Source organism: Anopheles coustani, chromosome 2, assembly GCF_943734705.1.
Source record: "Anopheles coustani chromosome 2, idAnoCousDA_361_x.2, whole genome shotgun sequence".
NCBI classification, from domain to species: Eukaryota; Metazoa; Arthropoda; class Insecta; order Diptera; family Culicidae; genus Anopheles; species Anopheles coustani.
Window position 1 is genome coordinate 97,912 of NC_071289.1, and position 12,958 is coordinate 110,869.

The window sequence follows — 12,958 nt, forward strand, 5'->3', positions numbered from 1 at the left end:
TACGTGGATAGTCAGTCCTGTCGTACTCATGGGCCGATTTCCACTCTAGTCCAGATCAATGTCGTAACTCTTCGAAATTAAGGAACCGCTGGAAGTCTTCCGTGCCACATGACACAAATTTGAAAACGTTTGAAATCAGTAATAAATGCGGGTCAAATAATAAATAAATATCAAATCACCTTAAACTGAACAAAGTTCCTGCCCGATCGAACTAAACGCTATGAAATTACAAACGTTTACATTAGAATGTGATTATGATATAAGGTTCTTCATGTTTTTATTCAAAAGTAATATTCATTATATCTTAATTTTTAATACTTCAATAATTTACATTTAATTGTACACGGTAAAGAATTGTTTAGTTTTTGATTTCAAATGATCGAGTGCTACCGCCGCTTGTAATTTGGTCACATCGTCCGTGTCAGTAACAATAACATGTTTCAGAAAACGATAAACGGAAATCAAATATTCTTGCAAATCCATTAAACCTTCCATTCCTTCGATTAATTGTGACAGTACAAGAATAGCGGCTCTCCGAGTTGGTAAAAACGTATCTGTTTCCATTATACAGCTTATACAGGCAAATACCTGAAAATATGAAGAAAAACGGATTGATTGCGATGAGATGTTTAATTTTTTTTTGTCATTCTTTATACATACCTCGTAGAAAAAATGATGTACTTGATAAGAAAGGATGCGACATATGTTTCCAATGTTCGCAAGGCTCGATGTGCGAAATTCATCAACGGAATTTTTCATCCCAAAAAGAAAACAGTTTAATAGTTCATCTCTGTAGCGAATTGCAGTTGGGCCAAGAACTTCAACTATCTTTATAATTGCTTCGCCGATCTTTAGACGGTAGTCAATGTTTTTATCCACGCTATGATATTCCTTTATAAGTACTTCAACTGTTTCTGTTTCGAAGACTTCGCACAGACTAACAAGCAATCGAACGGAGTTCAAAAATGCATAACTTTCTTCGCTCATCAAGTTTTCTAACGCCAATATGAGGATAGTATGACGTCGTGCCACCGTTTCGACATCACGTTCTTTAATCAATTTTATGAGAAGTGTTGTACCGTACACTTTGCTATACGGTTCTGAATCAGCACACAAGGACAGCGCATTGTGACAGGTGGAATCGGATATCGTATCGTTGTCTACCATTGATGTGTTGCAAATATAATCTATCTTTATCTTCATTTGATCGGTACATCCCGGTAAACTTTTATATTGTTCCAGAAGCCTTACAATTTTATTAATTTTATCAGAACTTCGTACTCGTCTCAAAAAATCTCCTAAAATAGACAAGACAATATCTAAAACATCTGTCCTTTTGCTACTTCTTGTAACATTAGACTCATTTTGTATATCAATACACTCATCGCTTATGTGGGAGGCAAGTGAAGCTTCAAAGATCTTCAAAATATCATCAGGGTTTTCGTATATCTGATTTTGGAACCTTTTTACATTAATTAAATCTTCCAGTGACTGAATTAAAACACACTTTTCATACATTCGTCTGCATAATACGTCTTCTTGTTCCGCCGCATCCATGATAATAATAGGCTCTGAAGAAATTTCTAGTCTTGTAGATAACATAAGTTGTTTCAAAAGAATTATGAAAACATCGTGAACAAGTAAATTGCGATCCGTTGATTTAAGGATAGTCACGAGCGGTGGCAGTAGATGTCCACCTTCTAAGCTGTTTTTATTTCCTTGAGGTCCTACCTGAATAGTGTAATAGCCGTTAACTGGCGTTTGTTTAATGATTATCCTAGGATGAAGGAAAAAACATCCGTTTTGAGTTTCAAAGGTTGAAAGTTCCAACGCCATGGATAGCACAACTTGTTCCAATTCATTTTTTGTTCGATTGGATAGACAAAAGATGATCATTTCCTCAAGATAGCTTCTTTCTTTGCATCCCAAAGGCAGTATAGAGTGAAGTTTCAAAAAAAGTGGTAAATAAGGAGTTAAGATCGATGATGGTAAGGAATTGATTGAAATTCCAGTGAACGCCATGCGACATTCGTACAGTTCGGCAAGCAGTTTGGATTGATCTACCACGACGTAACCCGTAATAAATTCTTCAGGCGAAGAGAGTTTTTGAAAACGTCGCATAAAATACGTTTCTATTTTGTTATGTAGTTCACTATACGCGATAGGCAACTGGTAAAACTGTTTTAGACACTCAACGCACGTATTTGTGTACGTAAGGGCGTTTTCATTTTTTGCGTAAATTGCCCCTTGATACATGGCAAAACAATCGGTCAACACTTGGTTGTAAAATCTTTTGGTGTGTCCTTTGCTAGCGACAATTTTCGCAATCACTTGGCTTTTATGCCATACGGGAACATTTGCTTCACTTCCACTTATTGTCAACAAAGTACGACAGAGTGCGGTAAATCCGCCTGGCTCTCCAGTAAGTTCCAATAAATTCCCGTGTATTGCTTTGGAAATTTCCAATGGCAATTCTTTACACCCTTTTATCCTAAGCAGACATTTAAACATCATTTCTTTAGGAAATGCAATTCCTTCCATCTCCGAAAATGCACATGCTCCGAATAAACTATATGTTCCTGCCATGAAATCGATGACACAATCGATCATTCTGGAATGCAAGGCTAAACGATTGTTCTTAAATAGGCTTCTAAATTGAGCAACACAGTAAGATAGCCTTCGAATACGTTCCTGTTCTTCCACTATCACGTGCAACTGCGTTTCACTTTTAGTCAATCGTCTTAGTTCTTGCGGAAGATATAGATGCAATGTGAACTGACGAACGAGATCGATAGCTCCGTGGAAATCGACTGTATCCTGGCTTGAAGAAATGTCACTCTGTTCCTCGACATTTTTCTCGGCGAATTTGGTCAATACCAAATAGTAATTGCAAGTTATTTGCCACAAAGTGTCCGATTTAGATACATCAACAAGAGCCGTATGCTCAGGCACAGACTTCAAGCAATCTGAAAGCTTCGCCAAGGATATGTCTAAAAATTATACAGAAGTCAGTATGCTATACACACATATTTGATAGTGATCAACTAACCTGTCGCTTTCAAACTGGCAATACAATTTATTACTTCTTGCAGCACTTTACTATCCATTTTTTGTTCAATAACAAATCGCGTGTCCCACACCTGGCACCTGGAGACTTTGACGTGAATAAAATTGTAAACAACTTCGTTCGTGACGCTGTCGAATATCTTTCATTTATTTTGACAGCCAAGTAGTGAAATATTCCATTGCTCCTGTTTTCTGTAAAATGGACAAAAAGAGAACATGGCTCACCATTTTTTTTCATACGAACGCTCTTACGGACTTAGTAATGTTTGAATAACATTCCTAATCGCATCTCATACATATGATGTACAAATCTTTTTCAAGATCGTAACCCTTCTTCCCGAAGAGGGAACCATTTTCGATACTATCAATAAATCCGACACAAGCCCACGCAGAGGAAAACAATTTTTCTACCCTATAATTGTTTTATATCATTTCATTCCTTCGATACAAAATAAAGCAATAATTAAGAGCAAACGTCGATAATGGACACAGGATCTAACTTATTCTGCATCGCTATGATCAGAAATGTTGTTCTAGTCATCAACGTTTAAGAATATCCGCCTCGCAACGCCAAAACCAAATGCAAGACAGATCCGCCTTGTACTTTATAGTCTTGAGCAGTTTTATCATCGTTCCTGAAAAACAAGACAAAGTTATTTCCGCACAATGATGCGCTTGCTCAATGTTGCTATACATACATTTGTTTGCCAGAAAATATCAATCGCTGCTGCTGCGGAGGAATGCCTTCTTTTTCCTCTACACGCTCCTTAATTCGATCCACTTTATCCGTAGGCTCGATGTCTATTTCTATTTCCTTGCCGGTCAGAGTCTTCGCATCACCCAAGATCCGGAATCCGCAATGTTGTCCCCAACGTGAATGTTGGATAGAGATAAAACAAGAAATGGAACACTAGCACCAACCAAGTCTCCACCAACTTTACTTATCGTTACAAACCTTAACTTTAATCAACATGATTGAGCTTATTATTAGGAATTTGTAAACCACTGCAAAATGCTGCAATACTTCAGACGCGAGATCATCCAACTGACAGATAGCTGTCATAAAAAGGATCACCCTTTAGAATCGGACTAAACGTCAATTGTCTGTCAAAACCAAGATGATTAAATACTGAATAGTATATGGTTTGTATTTATCATCTTCAAAACTGATATGATATCCGACAGGGATTGAATAAATATAGAATGTGTGTTATATACATGTAGTTTTCTTAGATAATACAATTTTTTTTTGCAATCGACAGGTACCTGTCATAAATGAATAACCTTCTAGAATCGGACTAAACGTCGATCATTCCACTGACAGATGATAGCTGTCATAAAAGTGGATGACTTGCAGTATGTGACTGTGACACATTAAGTTTTCATCGCTATTGTGCTTTTTATAGGTTTTTTGTTATTGTGCTATTGCAAAAGACAAACAAAAGACAAAATTAGTGTGCTATTTTGCAAATTTCAATTAAATGGTGAATAACCAATAAAATCCTTTGTGCATGTTTATGAAGTATACAACTCATCCCATTTCCTTTCGTAAAGGCTCATGATCCTTGGTTGAAGCATATAGAAGTAAATACACGTGCTCAGAACGCAGTGCGGTACATTTATTTGTAATCAAGTGACATCAAAAACTTTAATAATGAGTGACTCGGAATCTGATAACGGAGACCAAGCTGGAAACATTGAACATTTCAATGGACCAGTGGAGAATGCTTGGTTGTTAAAAATACCGGAATTCAAACCAGAAGACAACCCGAACGGGATGGTGGAAGAAAGTTCATTCTCATGTCTTTTTCCAAAATATCGTGAAAAATACATTAAAGAATGTTGGCCGCTGGTTGAAAAAAGTCTCAGTGCACATCATATAAAACCGGAACTTGACCTCATAGTCGGAAACATGACGGTTCGGACAACGAGAAAAACTTGGGACCCCTTCATTATTCTGAAAGCACGCGATCTCATCAAATTATTGTCTCGGTCTGTCCCGTACGAGCAGGCTGTTAAGGTGTTGGATGACGAAATTAGCTGCGACATCATTAAAATAAAAAATCTCGTTCGCAATAAGGACAAGTTTGTGAAACGACGTAGCCGACTAATAGGCCCTAATGGTTGTACTCTGAAGTCGTTGGAGTTGTTAACGAATTGCTACGTACTGGTGCAAGGAGCAACTGTGTCAGCTATAGGGCCATATAAAGGTCTACAATGTGTACGGAAAGTTGTCGAAGAAACGATGAAGAATATTCACCCAATATACAACATTAAAGCACTGATGATAAAAAAAGAGCTAATGAAGGATGACAATTTGAGAGAGGAAAACTGGGAGCGATTTTTACCTCGGTTCCAGTCAAAGAATACATCAAAACGCGCGAAACCGAAAATGATTAAAAAGAAGAAGGACTATACGCCATTTCCTCCGCCACTTCTGGAGAGTAAAATCGACAAACAGTTGGCATCCGGCGAATACTTCCTGACCGATGAACAGAAGCAAGCTAAAAAACAGGAAGAGCAGATAGCTAAAGAAAAACGTGATGCCAATGTTCAAAAGAAGCGTCGCGAGCAGGCCTTCGTGGCGCCAAAAGAATCTAGTGGTCGTGCAGACTTCTCAGTTGCTAGCTCCTTTCCCAACAAAATTGATGTGAAATTACTGAAAGGAAAAATTGCGAAAGCCAGCAAAAGAGCAGTCAACAATAAATAATCAAGAAATACATTATGAGAGATTTAGAAAAGTAACAACATATTCATCATTTATTTATTTCTCATGTTCGAGCTTTGTATCTCAACCCATCCCTTGTAGGATAAGACTGGCTATCCTCGTACACAAAGGGAAAGAGTCTAGTAAGCCCTTAAAGGGCAGGCATAACAAACACGGCCGTTACGGCAAGAAGTTTTTTTATCATATTTAAGTTGTTGGCAAAGAGCGTACAACTGTTTCTTTTCACTGAAATTTTTGTTTTCGATACCTTTACCTAACATTATTTTAAAAAAACATGTAACTCAGTGAAAGATCGCAAGCTTCGTCCAGCTTTCTTTGCAGTATCTCTTTTTCTTCTGCTGTACGCTCGGTTAGAATCGATAAACAGCTATCTTCGTCATCTGTGCTGCTGGTACTTTCATTACAAACTAAGGATACGTGTTCACCAATTATTTTGCTAAGCTCCTCAGGTGGATTTTTCATGTTTTCGAGAGCATGTTTCACTTGCAGGTAAACACCTTCTGCCCGCTCGAGTACAGTTGTTAGATGTAAATTGCCTGACAGCTCGTTAACATGCTTCAGGATTTCAGTAAAACTGAATTTTCCATCGATAAACACATCCATCTCCTGATCCAATATAGCGACACACACAAACAGATGAAAGTTCCGGCAGGGTAACCCTGTCCACAGAACTTCCCACAATTGCATTATATCTGAGTTAGAAAATTCACGCTTAAACCATACCAGTAACCATCGGAAACAGAAATACATATTTTCCGACTGGTTCTCACGCATATAATTGAATAGACGTTCATTGACGAAGGAAAGCAGCACCCGCAAATTTTCCAGTTGTTGTTTCATTCCTTTTTGATCGATATCGAAATTGGCAAACACCTTCTGCATAAATCCAACAAAACACCAAAAACTCTCCGCTTCGTTTTGTACAAGACTGAGAATAGGTGCTAGTAGATCGCTCATACCTTGCACATACCCTAAATCAAAATTGTACATTACGTAAGTCATCAGAATATCCTGCAGTTTCGCCAAGTTGGGGTTATTATCACCGGCGAAGAATGCGTACGTACGATCCGTGCGTTTAACGTCCTTCTCAATCTGACATTTACGTTCACGGTAGCCGGTAAAGTTGTGCTCTTGAATTGGTGTTATCGTTAGCCATTGGAACTTCATTTGAAAATACTCTTGCGTTTTTTGTGCGCGCCGCTCGTCTCTTTGCTGCAAACTGTGCTCCCAGATGTCAAACTCCAGCAAATACTTCCATACTTCCGCTCGAATATCCTGCTTTATTCCCTGCAAAACAAAAACATTGGATGGATACATTTTCTTAAATTTACTGATAACAGATAGAAATGTTGTCCTACCCCATGAAAGATAATTTCTTTCACTCGTTCTGGATCAGAAATAGATCCGTTGGGACACTTGACATCTTCCCATGATCCGGCGTCTAAAGGGAGCCCTCGAGTCACTTGCGGTCTTGCAATGAGTTTCCATTTCTCATCGTTAATTGACTCTTCTGTATCATTCGTCGCTATAGAAACCTGATTTGAATCAGCTGTTTCAGTTGGAGTTAATGTACTGAACCTAAGTTCCCTGTGAACATTACTCTGCGCTGGTCTGGTTAAGGGGAGTATTTGTTGGACGTTTGCAAGCTTTGATAACATATCCATGTACGGACGGGGTCGAGGACGAGCACGGATATCAGCTATGTTGAGCTCAGAAAATGATTTCTGCAATTTGTCTTGATCAGGATCGTCGATACATCTATAAAAATTTTTCCGATGCGTACTTCTCCGTATACAGCGAAATCTTTCCAACAACTGAATCAGAACACTAGTAGATGATTGTCGGAAGAGATAAACACTGTGCACTGTATGGTCACTGTTATACAACCTGAACTCTTCTTTGTGTGTTTCTATTCCTCTTAGATCACGCAAATACACACGGAGAGTAAGTTTCAATTTTATGGATCCGTACGCGGGTTCATTGCACGAGACACGATCATTGCCACCTCCCATAATGGTAGAATCGGCTGAATGTGATGCTGCTGATTTCGATGCAGCAAAAGGATGGACTCCCTGTGGTGGGGACGAAGGCTGTTTTGATATAGGGTCAACCAACGACCATCCACTTTCTAAACTCTCCGAATCGGTGATTTCGCATGTTTCAGGTTTCCACTCAAAAATATGAAGATTTGTCTTGGTGCATTTTCCAAAGACTAATATACCTTCCGTATTGAGCAGCGAAATGTAAGCTGCATTTCCTTTTTTCAGCAAGACACCGTTCTGAATAAACTTTTCCTTAATACGTTGAAACGAGAGGAAATAAAAACTGCGTAAGCAAAACGAAACAATATTCTCTTTCAGTGCCAAGCATCTTACCTCTATTTCAATTTCACAGTCCATTATGTCTCCTTATGGTTGGCCTGTAGTTTAAAAAAGGTGAAGAGGTACGTATTTAACAACTAAACACAAGTTACGCCAACCAAACATTTACAGAAATATAATGACGATAAACACCTGGCTGATCTGCGCGTCAAATAAAAATTCCTAGATCTAACCAATTCCGTGTCTTTGTTTTATTTGACGTTAACTAATAAAAAAAATATTTTTATCATGGCCAAGGTCCGTCCAACAGATCGGGTTCTGTAAGCGAAACCGAGTTGAAGTTTTAAAAATTGAGGATATGTCTAAAGTTACTGGAACGAAGCAATACTTGCACGATGCAGTTACACGTTTCTTTCTCTACCTTGCACGATGGAGCGAAGCCGGGATAAAAATCAAAAATTCATTTTTGGATTTCAGAAAAATGACATATGTTTTCTTAAACTACAAGATGAAACTAAGAAATGACCCAAAAACTAGAGCCCCCGTTCTTCCAGGTTCTGAGAAACAGCCCGTCAAAGTCAAGATTTGTGAAAATATTGCGTGAAAAATTGAAAAAAATCCATCAACTTTGAAGGTCTGTAACTCCTATAGTAATGGTCGGAATCGAATTTCAAGTAGAGTTTTGGAAAGCTATATTATCATGCTTTAAAATTGTTGACAGTTTAAGTAAATTGAAATTGAAAGTCACAAAATATTAAGCATTGTTTCGCATAACTCTATGAATTTTTTTCAATTTTCTGTCTTTAACCTTACGCCATCGCTAAGGATTGTGAAAGATTGTAATATGATGCATACCCACTTATAGTCTAGAATGTTTTGTAACAATAAATGATAGGTTTTTTTGCGCATACGCGCGCATCTGTACGTCATTCTGTACTTTATATGTGAAGCTTATAGTTTATCACCTACTAGGCGTCTCCATCATGCCATATGCAGCATCATGTGTGGTAAGAAATATATGAAATTGTCATTCAATCAAATATAGGTAGATGATCGTATCGTTAAAATGTGAAGCAGGGTAGTGGTTGAACATCACGTGAAAGGGAAAAGACAAGCCAAGTCAATGGCAAAGAATGAAATTTGGTTTGGCTTGCTTTGAATGTATTAGGTCGCTTTTTCTTGTTCTTCAGCTCACAAACTCATCTGTTTATACCCAGAATTCCTCGGAATAATGTACCCTACACTAACATTTTGTTCTGTTTGTACCCTTACCTGTAAAAGTTGAAGTTAATCTTCAAGAGTTGGTGAATCACACTGCATGTAGAATAATTGAAATGCAAAAAGCAGAAATCTTGCGGCACCTTTCATCTTCTTTGTGTGATTCACTAAGCGTCGTATTATTGCGCTCGTGGGGCATTGACGGATCTAGTAGACACAGCATATACAATCAACCGGTTCATGGTTCCGGAGAAAATACTGCATCAGACAGTGATTTACTAGTATCGGCGTTAACGCCTATCCGTCTTTCGTTCATTAGTGACGATTCAGGTATCATCTGGATTAACTTGATGCCACAAAGTGTAAGGTTTTGCAGGCCAATTGTTATCGAGATTGCGAAAGAGTCAAAAGATAAAGTTATACAAACAGTAGACGAAATCAAAAGCCAAATAGCCAGGTTAGTTCCTTATACAATTAAGCTAAATGAAACAAGTTATGTGGCAGTAAACTATTCATATTACATGAGTTTAATTGATGGAAAAATATTGGCATATTTAACCGACACTCTGTCTATGCAAACATGTTGTATATGTGGTGCAAAACCAATAGAAATGAACAGTGTAGAGCACTTAGAATAGAATCCTGAGAATTTATATTATGGAATATCTCCACTGCACTGTTAGATGGATTTTTCGAATGCTTGCTCCACATTTCGTACAGAATTGGATTTAAAAAATGGAAGGTTACTAAAAAATATAAAAGCAAGTATAATGATCGAAAAAAAATGTATTGGAGAAAAAAATTTAAAGTAGATGAACCAAGGCAAATGGGTGGAAATAGTACGACGGGAAATGTTTGTCGTCGGGCTTTTTCAAACATAGAAAAATTGAGCGATATTTTGCAAATAGAAACAGAACTTATAGAAAGGTTTAGAAATATTTTAATAGCCATTAACTGTTCACAGCCTTTAAATCCAAAAACAATTAGTATATGTTGCAAAGACACATACATGTTTTACATCCATCATTACAATTGGTACAAAATGCCTTCTACTGTCCACAAAGTTCTTGCGCATGTAATTGTCCCAGCACCATTGGGATCCTTAGGAGAGGAAGCAGCAGAAGGTAGAAATAAAATATAAAGAAGGGATAGAAGAGAACACGTCCGTCAAATGTAACGAGAATTCAATATTAAAGACATTTTTATGAGAGCATTAAAATCATCCGATCCATACATTTCAACAATATCTCTGGCTAAATTGTTTAAAAATATAGATAGATTACAGCTCCTCAAATAGTAATAGTCCCTTGCCAATTCAAAACCAAGAAGATAATGGTACAAGTTCAGAATATTCAGATAGTAGCTCTTCGTTAGGAGACGTTATGTCCGCGTTAGATGCTTTGAATATCAATTATATTCCAGATGACAATATTTTGAATGAAAGTTTGTAGTAAATTTAGTTTGTTTTGTATCAAACTTAAAAAAATCTTTAAGTTAATATAAAAAAGAAAATTGAAAAAATAATGCACCCATAGAAAATTCCTAAAATTTGTGGATTTTGTAGCGCCACCTGGCGGGAATGTCCTGAAACATCATAATTGCATGTAATATAATAGTATTACACGATATTACAATGAAAAAATTGCAAAACATTTGATTCCGAATTTTATCCCGGCAATTTGCTCTTTTTGCTCCATAGTGCCTTGTAGGTACTGAGTCCAAAAACGAACCAATTTTGAGGTTGGAACCACTGTTGATGTACATACACCGACAGGAGTATTCCTTAAAATAGTAATCAAATAGATTTACTGATTTGTAGCAGTTGATCAATATAAATGTGTTTTAAACCCCGGTTCAACTATTTTTTTTATTATAGAATTGAATTCATTCGTTGGTTATGGATGTTTGGTTTGGTTATTACAAGTTCAATAAAACAAAAGGAGCAAAAACCGAATTAGACATAAAACACAAACGTTAGACTGGTTATAAAGGGCATGGTAAACGAAGTGTAATCGCTAGTGTAATCGGAAATTAGTCTTGTCTCTCGTGTATCGTCAATATTCGAGCCGTAATTTGTGGTAATTCGAAGCTACGACTGTTATTTTGTTAATTATTGTTGAAAATACAAAAACTACGCTAAATAACCAGCGAATCGTATAAATGGTTCGTTTGTTTATGTTTTGATAAGATTACACATTACGATTACGCTTCGATCCCAGTACCCTTTCCGTACAAATCCTTTATACTATTGAAATCAAACCGATTTATTCAGGACGAACACATTTGATATGTTATATTCAGCTTGGCAATTCCTTGCTGTCAGACCTGATTGTCAACAGCCATTCTGAAACTTGAACCTGAAACTTGAATTTCTAAATACCTGTTCGGCATTTCCGATAGTGCCTTGTGTTGTGACAAGCAGAACAAATAAACAGGAAATAACATTAGATCCGGAAAACTACGTCTTGATGTAATCGGCAATAAAGACAATAAAGATTTAATCCCCACGAATAATTTGGTGATGGTTTGTGTTTTCAATCGTACAGCGCAAAGTATAGCACAATGAAACAAGAACCCGTTCCTGAATATAGTTCAGTACCCATTATGAGAGGACGAGAGAAACTAATACGTCCTCGGAATAAACGTAAATGCAAAAGAAGAAAAATTACGCGTGCCCATAAGCGTTTTTGCAGTTTGAATGCACACAAGGATTTTGCAACCACATCAAAACAATCATCACAAGACAGACAGTCTCGTTTCAAGCTTCAAAATGTTGCTGATTTTGGCCATAAATATGCACAAAATGTGTGGATAAAAACATATGAGAGGATTGTTAGATGGCAAAACATCCATCAGATAAACTATTGGAAATTAACCGCTCAACGGTTAAAGGCAGAAAACAACAGGTTACAGCAGCAACTCTTATGCAAAAAGGTAACACCCGAATATGAAAAACACACAGTTAGAAGCACCAGATTTCACTTAAATAATCATAACGATCCGTATGGAGATACTGAGAACGAAGATTCAGACGATTCCGTTGGTAAGATGTTTTATTTTCCTAAATTATCTAAAGAAAAACCAATAAACCAACAATGAAGTTTAATCACACCGTTTTCAAAAATTGTTTTTTCTTGCGTTCAACAGAGGTCAGAAGAAGCTGCATTGGTAAAACAGCGTCAACGGGAAATACAAACACAGAATTTGATGAAGACTTCCTGGCCTTCATGGAAGTATCCGCACGGCATAGATTCGAATATAGGAAATTGAAAAATCAATGCATTAATTAACATTATTTGAAATAAATTGACATAAAGTTTAAATTTCTAAGAAATCAATGAAGTTAATATTAAATTGAACATCCAAGCGTTACACTATAATACAATAAAATTATAAAATGTATAAACGTATACTGCTATAGCGGGTCCGCGACAGCCGAGCGGTAGAAAATTACGGCGTAGGTTCGAATCCCAACCGATACCGGACCCTCCCCCTGTACGAGAGGACTGACTATCCACGTACAACAGAAAAACAAGTCTCGTAAGCCCCTTACGCGCAGGCATAGAAGAAGAAGAAGTATACTGCTAAATACATGAATGTAATATTGTATCAATTAAAATGCCAT

The 12,958-nt window shown here is 37.2% G+C and overlaps 5 protein-coding genes across 5 annotated transcripts; 2 read left to right on the plus strand and 3 right to left on the minus strand.

The window, feature by feature from the left end:
* Positions 1-259: 259 nt before the first annotated feature.
* On the minus strand, positions 260-3,275 carry LOC131267066 (transport and Golgi organization protein 6). Its single transcript, XM_058269822.1, has 3 exons — positions 3,050-3,275; positions 661-2,990; positions 260-588 (listed from the first exon to the last, which is right to left on the minus strand). The coding sequence occupies exons 1-3, from the start codon at positions 3,105-3,107 to the stop codon at positions 334-336; spliced, it is 2,643 nt and encodes an 880-aa protein (XP_058125805.1). The 5' UTR covers positions 3,108-3,275; the 3' UTR covers positions 260-333.
* A 196-nt stretch (positions 3,276-3,471) lies between these two features.
* LOC131267067 (NEDD8) lies at positions 3,472-4,119 on the minus strand. The gene is made up of 3 exons (XM_058269823.1): positions 4,022-4,119; positions 3,765-3,895; positions 3,472-3,701 (listed from the first exon to the last, which is right to left on the minus strand). The coding sequence occupies exons 1-3, from the start codon at positions 4,037-4,039 to the stop codon at positions 3,614-3,616; spliced, it is 237 nt and encodes a 78-aa protein (XP_058125806.1). The 5' UTR covers positions 4,040-4,119; the 3' UTR covers positions 3,472-3,613.
* Positions 4,120-4,438: 319 nt separating this feature from the next.
* Positions 4,439-5,829, plus strand: LOC131262987 (KRR1 small subunit processome component homolog). Its single transcript, XM_058265101.1, has one exon. The coding sequence runs from the start codon at positions 4,721-4,723 to the stop codon at positions 5,774-5,776; it is 1,056 nt and encodes a 351-aa protein (XP_058121084.1). The 5' UTR covers positions 4,439-4,720; the 3' UTR covers positions 5,777-5,829.
* Positions 5,799-8,347, minus strand: LOC131262986 (TBC1 domain family member 15). Its single transcript, XM_058265100.1, has 3 exons — positions 8,170-8,347; positions 7,153-8,088; positions 5,799-7,081 (listed from the first exon to the last, which is right to left on the minus strand). The coding sequence occupies exons 1-3, from the start codon at positions 8,191-8,193 to the stop codon at positions 6,059-6,061; spliced, it is 1,983 nt and encodes a 660-aa protein (XP_058121083.1). The 5' UTR covers positions 8,194-8,347; the 3' UTR covers positions 5,799-6,058.
* A 3,393-nt stretch (positions 8,348-11,740) lies between these two features.
* Positions 11,741-12,700, plus strand: LOC131265404 (uncharacterized). Its single transcript, XM_058267663.1, has 2 exons — positions 11,741-12,376; positions 12,481-12,700. Exons 1-2 carry the CDS (start codon positions 11,896-11,898, stop codon positions 12,621-12,623), a joined length of 624 nt encoding a protein of 207 aa, XP_058123646.1. The 5' UTR covers positions 11,741-11,895; the 3' UTR covers positions 12,624-12,700.
* The last annotated feature ends 258 nt before the right edge of the window (positions 12,701-12,958 follow it).

Excerpts from the sequence above, each read along its gene's own strand:
- LOC131262987 (XM_058265101.1), top strand. The coding sequence starts at position 4,721 with ATGAGTGACTCGGAATCTGATAACGGAGACCAAGCTGGAAACATTGAA.
- LOC131265404 (XM_058267663.1), top strand. The coding sequence starts at position 11,896 with ATGAAACAAGAACCCGTTCCTGAATATAGTTCAGTACCCATTATGAGA. Across the intron at positions 12,377-12,480 it reads AGATTCAGACGATTCCGTTG|AGGTCAGAAGAAGCTGCATT; the intron begins GTAAGATGTTTT and ends TGCGTTCAACAG.
- LOC131267066 (XM_058269822.1), bottom strand. The coding sequence starts at position 3,107 with ATGGATAGTAAAGTGCTGCAAGAAGTAATAAATTGTATTGCCAGTTTG. Across the intron at positions 2,991-3,049 it reads TGCCAGTTTGAAAGCGACAG|ACATATCCTTGGCGAAGCTT; the intron begins GTTAGTTGATCA and ends TATAATTTTTAG. Across the intron at positions 589-660 it reads TACATCATTTTTTCTACGAG|GTATTTGCCTGTATAAGCTG; the intron begins GTATGTATAAAG and ends TCATATTTTCAG.
- LOC131267067 (XM_058269823.1), bottom strand. Across the intron at positions 3,702-3,764 it reads ATATTTTCTGGCAAACAAAT|GAACGATGATAAAACTGCTC; the intron begins GTATGTATAGCA and ends CTTGTTTTTCAG.
- LOC131262986 (XM_058265100.1), bottom strand. The coding sequence starts at position 8,193 with ATGGACTGTGAAATTGAAATAGAG. Across the intron at positions 8,089-8,169 it reads ACTGTGAAATTGAAATAGAG|GAAAAGTTTATTCAGAACGG; the intron begins GTAAGATGCTTG and ends CAACGTATTAAG. Across the intron at positions 7,082-7,152 it reads AAGAAATTATCTTTCATGGG|GGAATAAAGCAGGATATTCG; the intron begins GTAGGACAACAT and ends TTTGTTTTGCAG.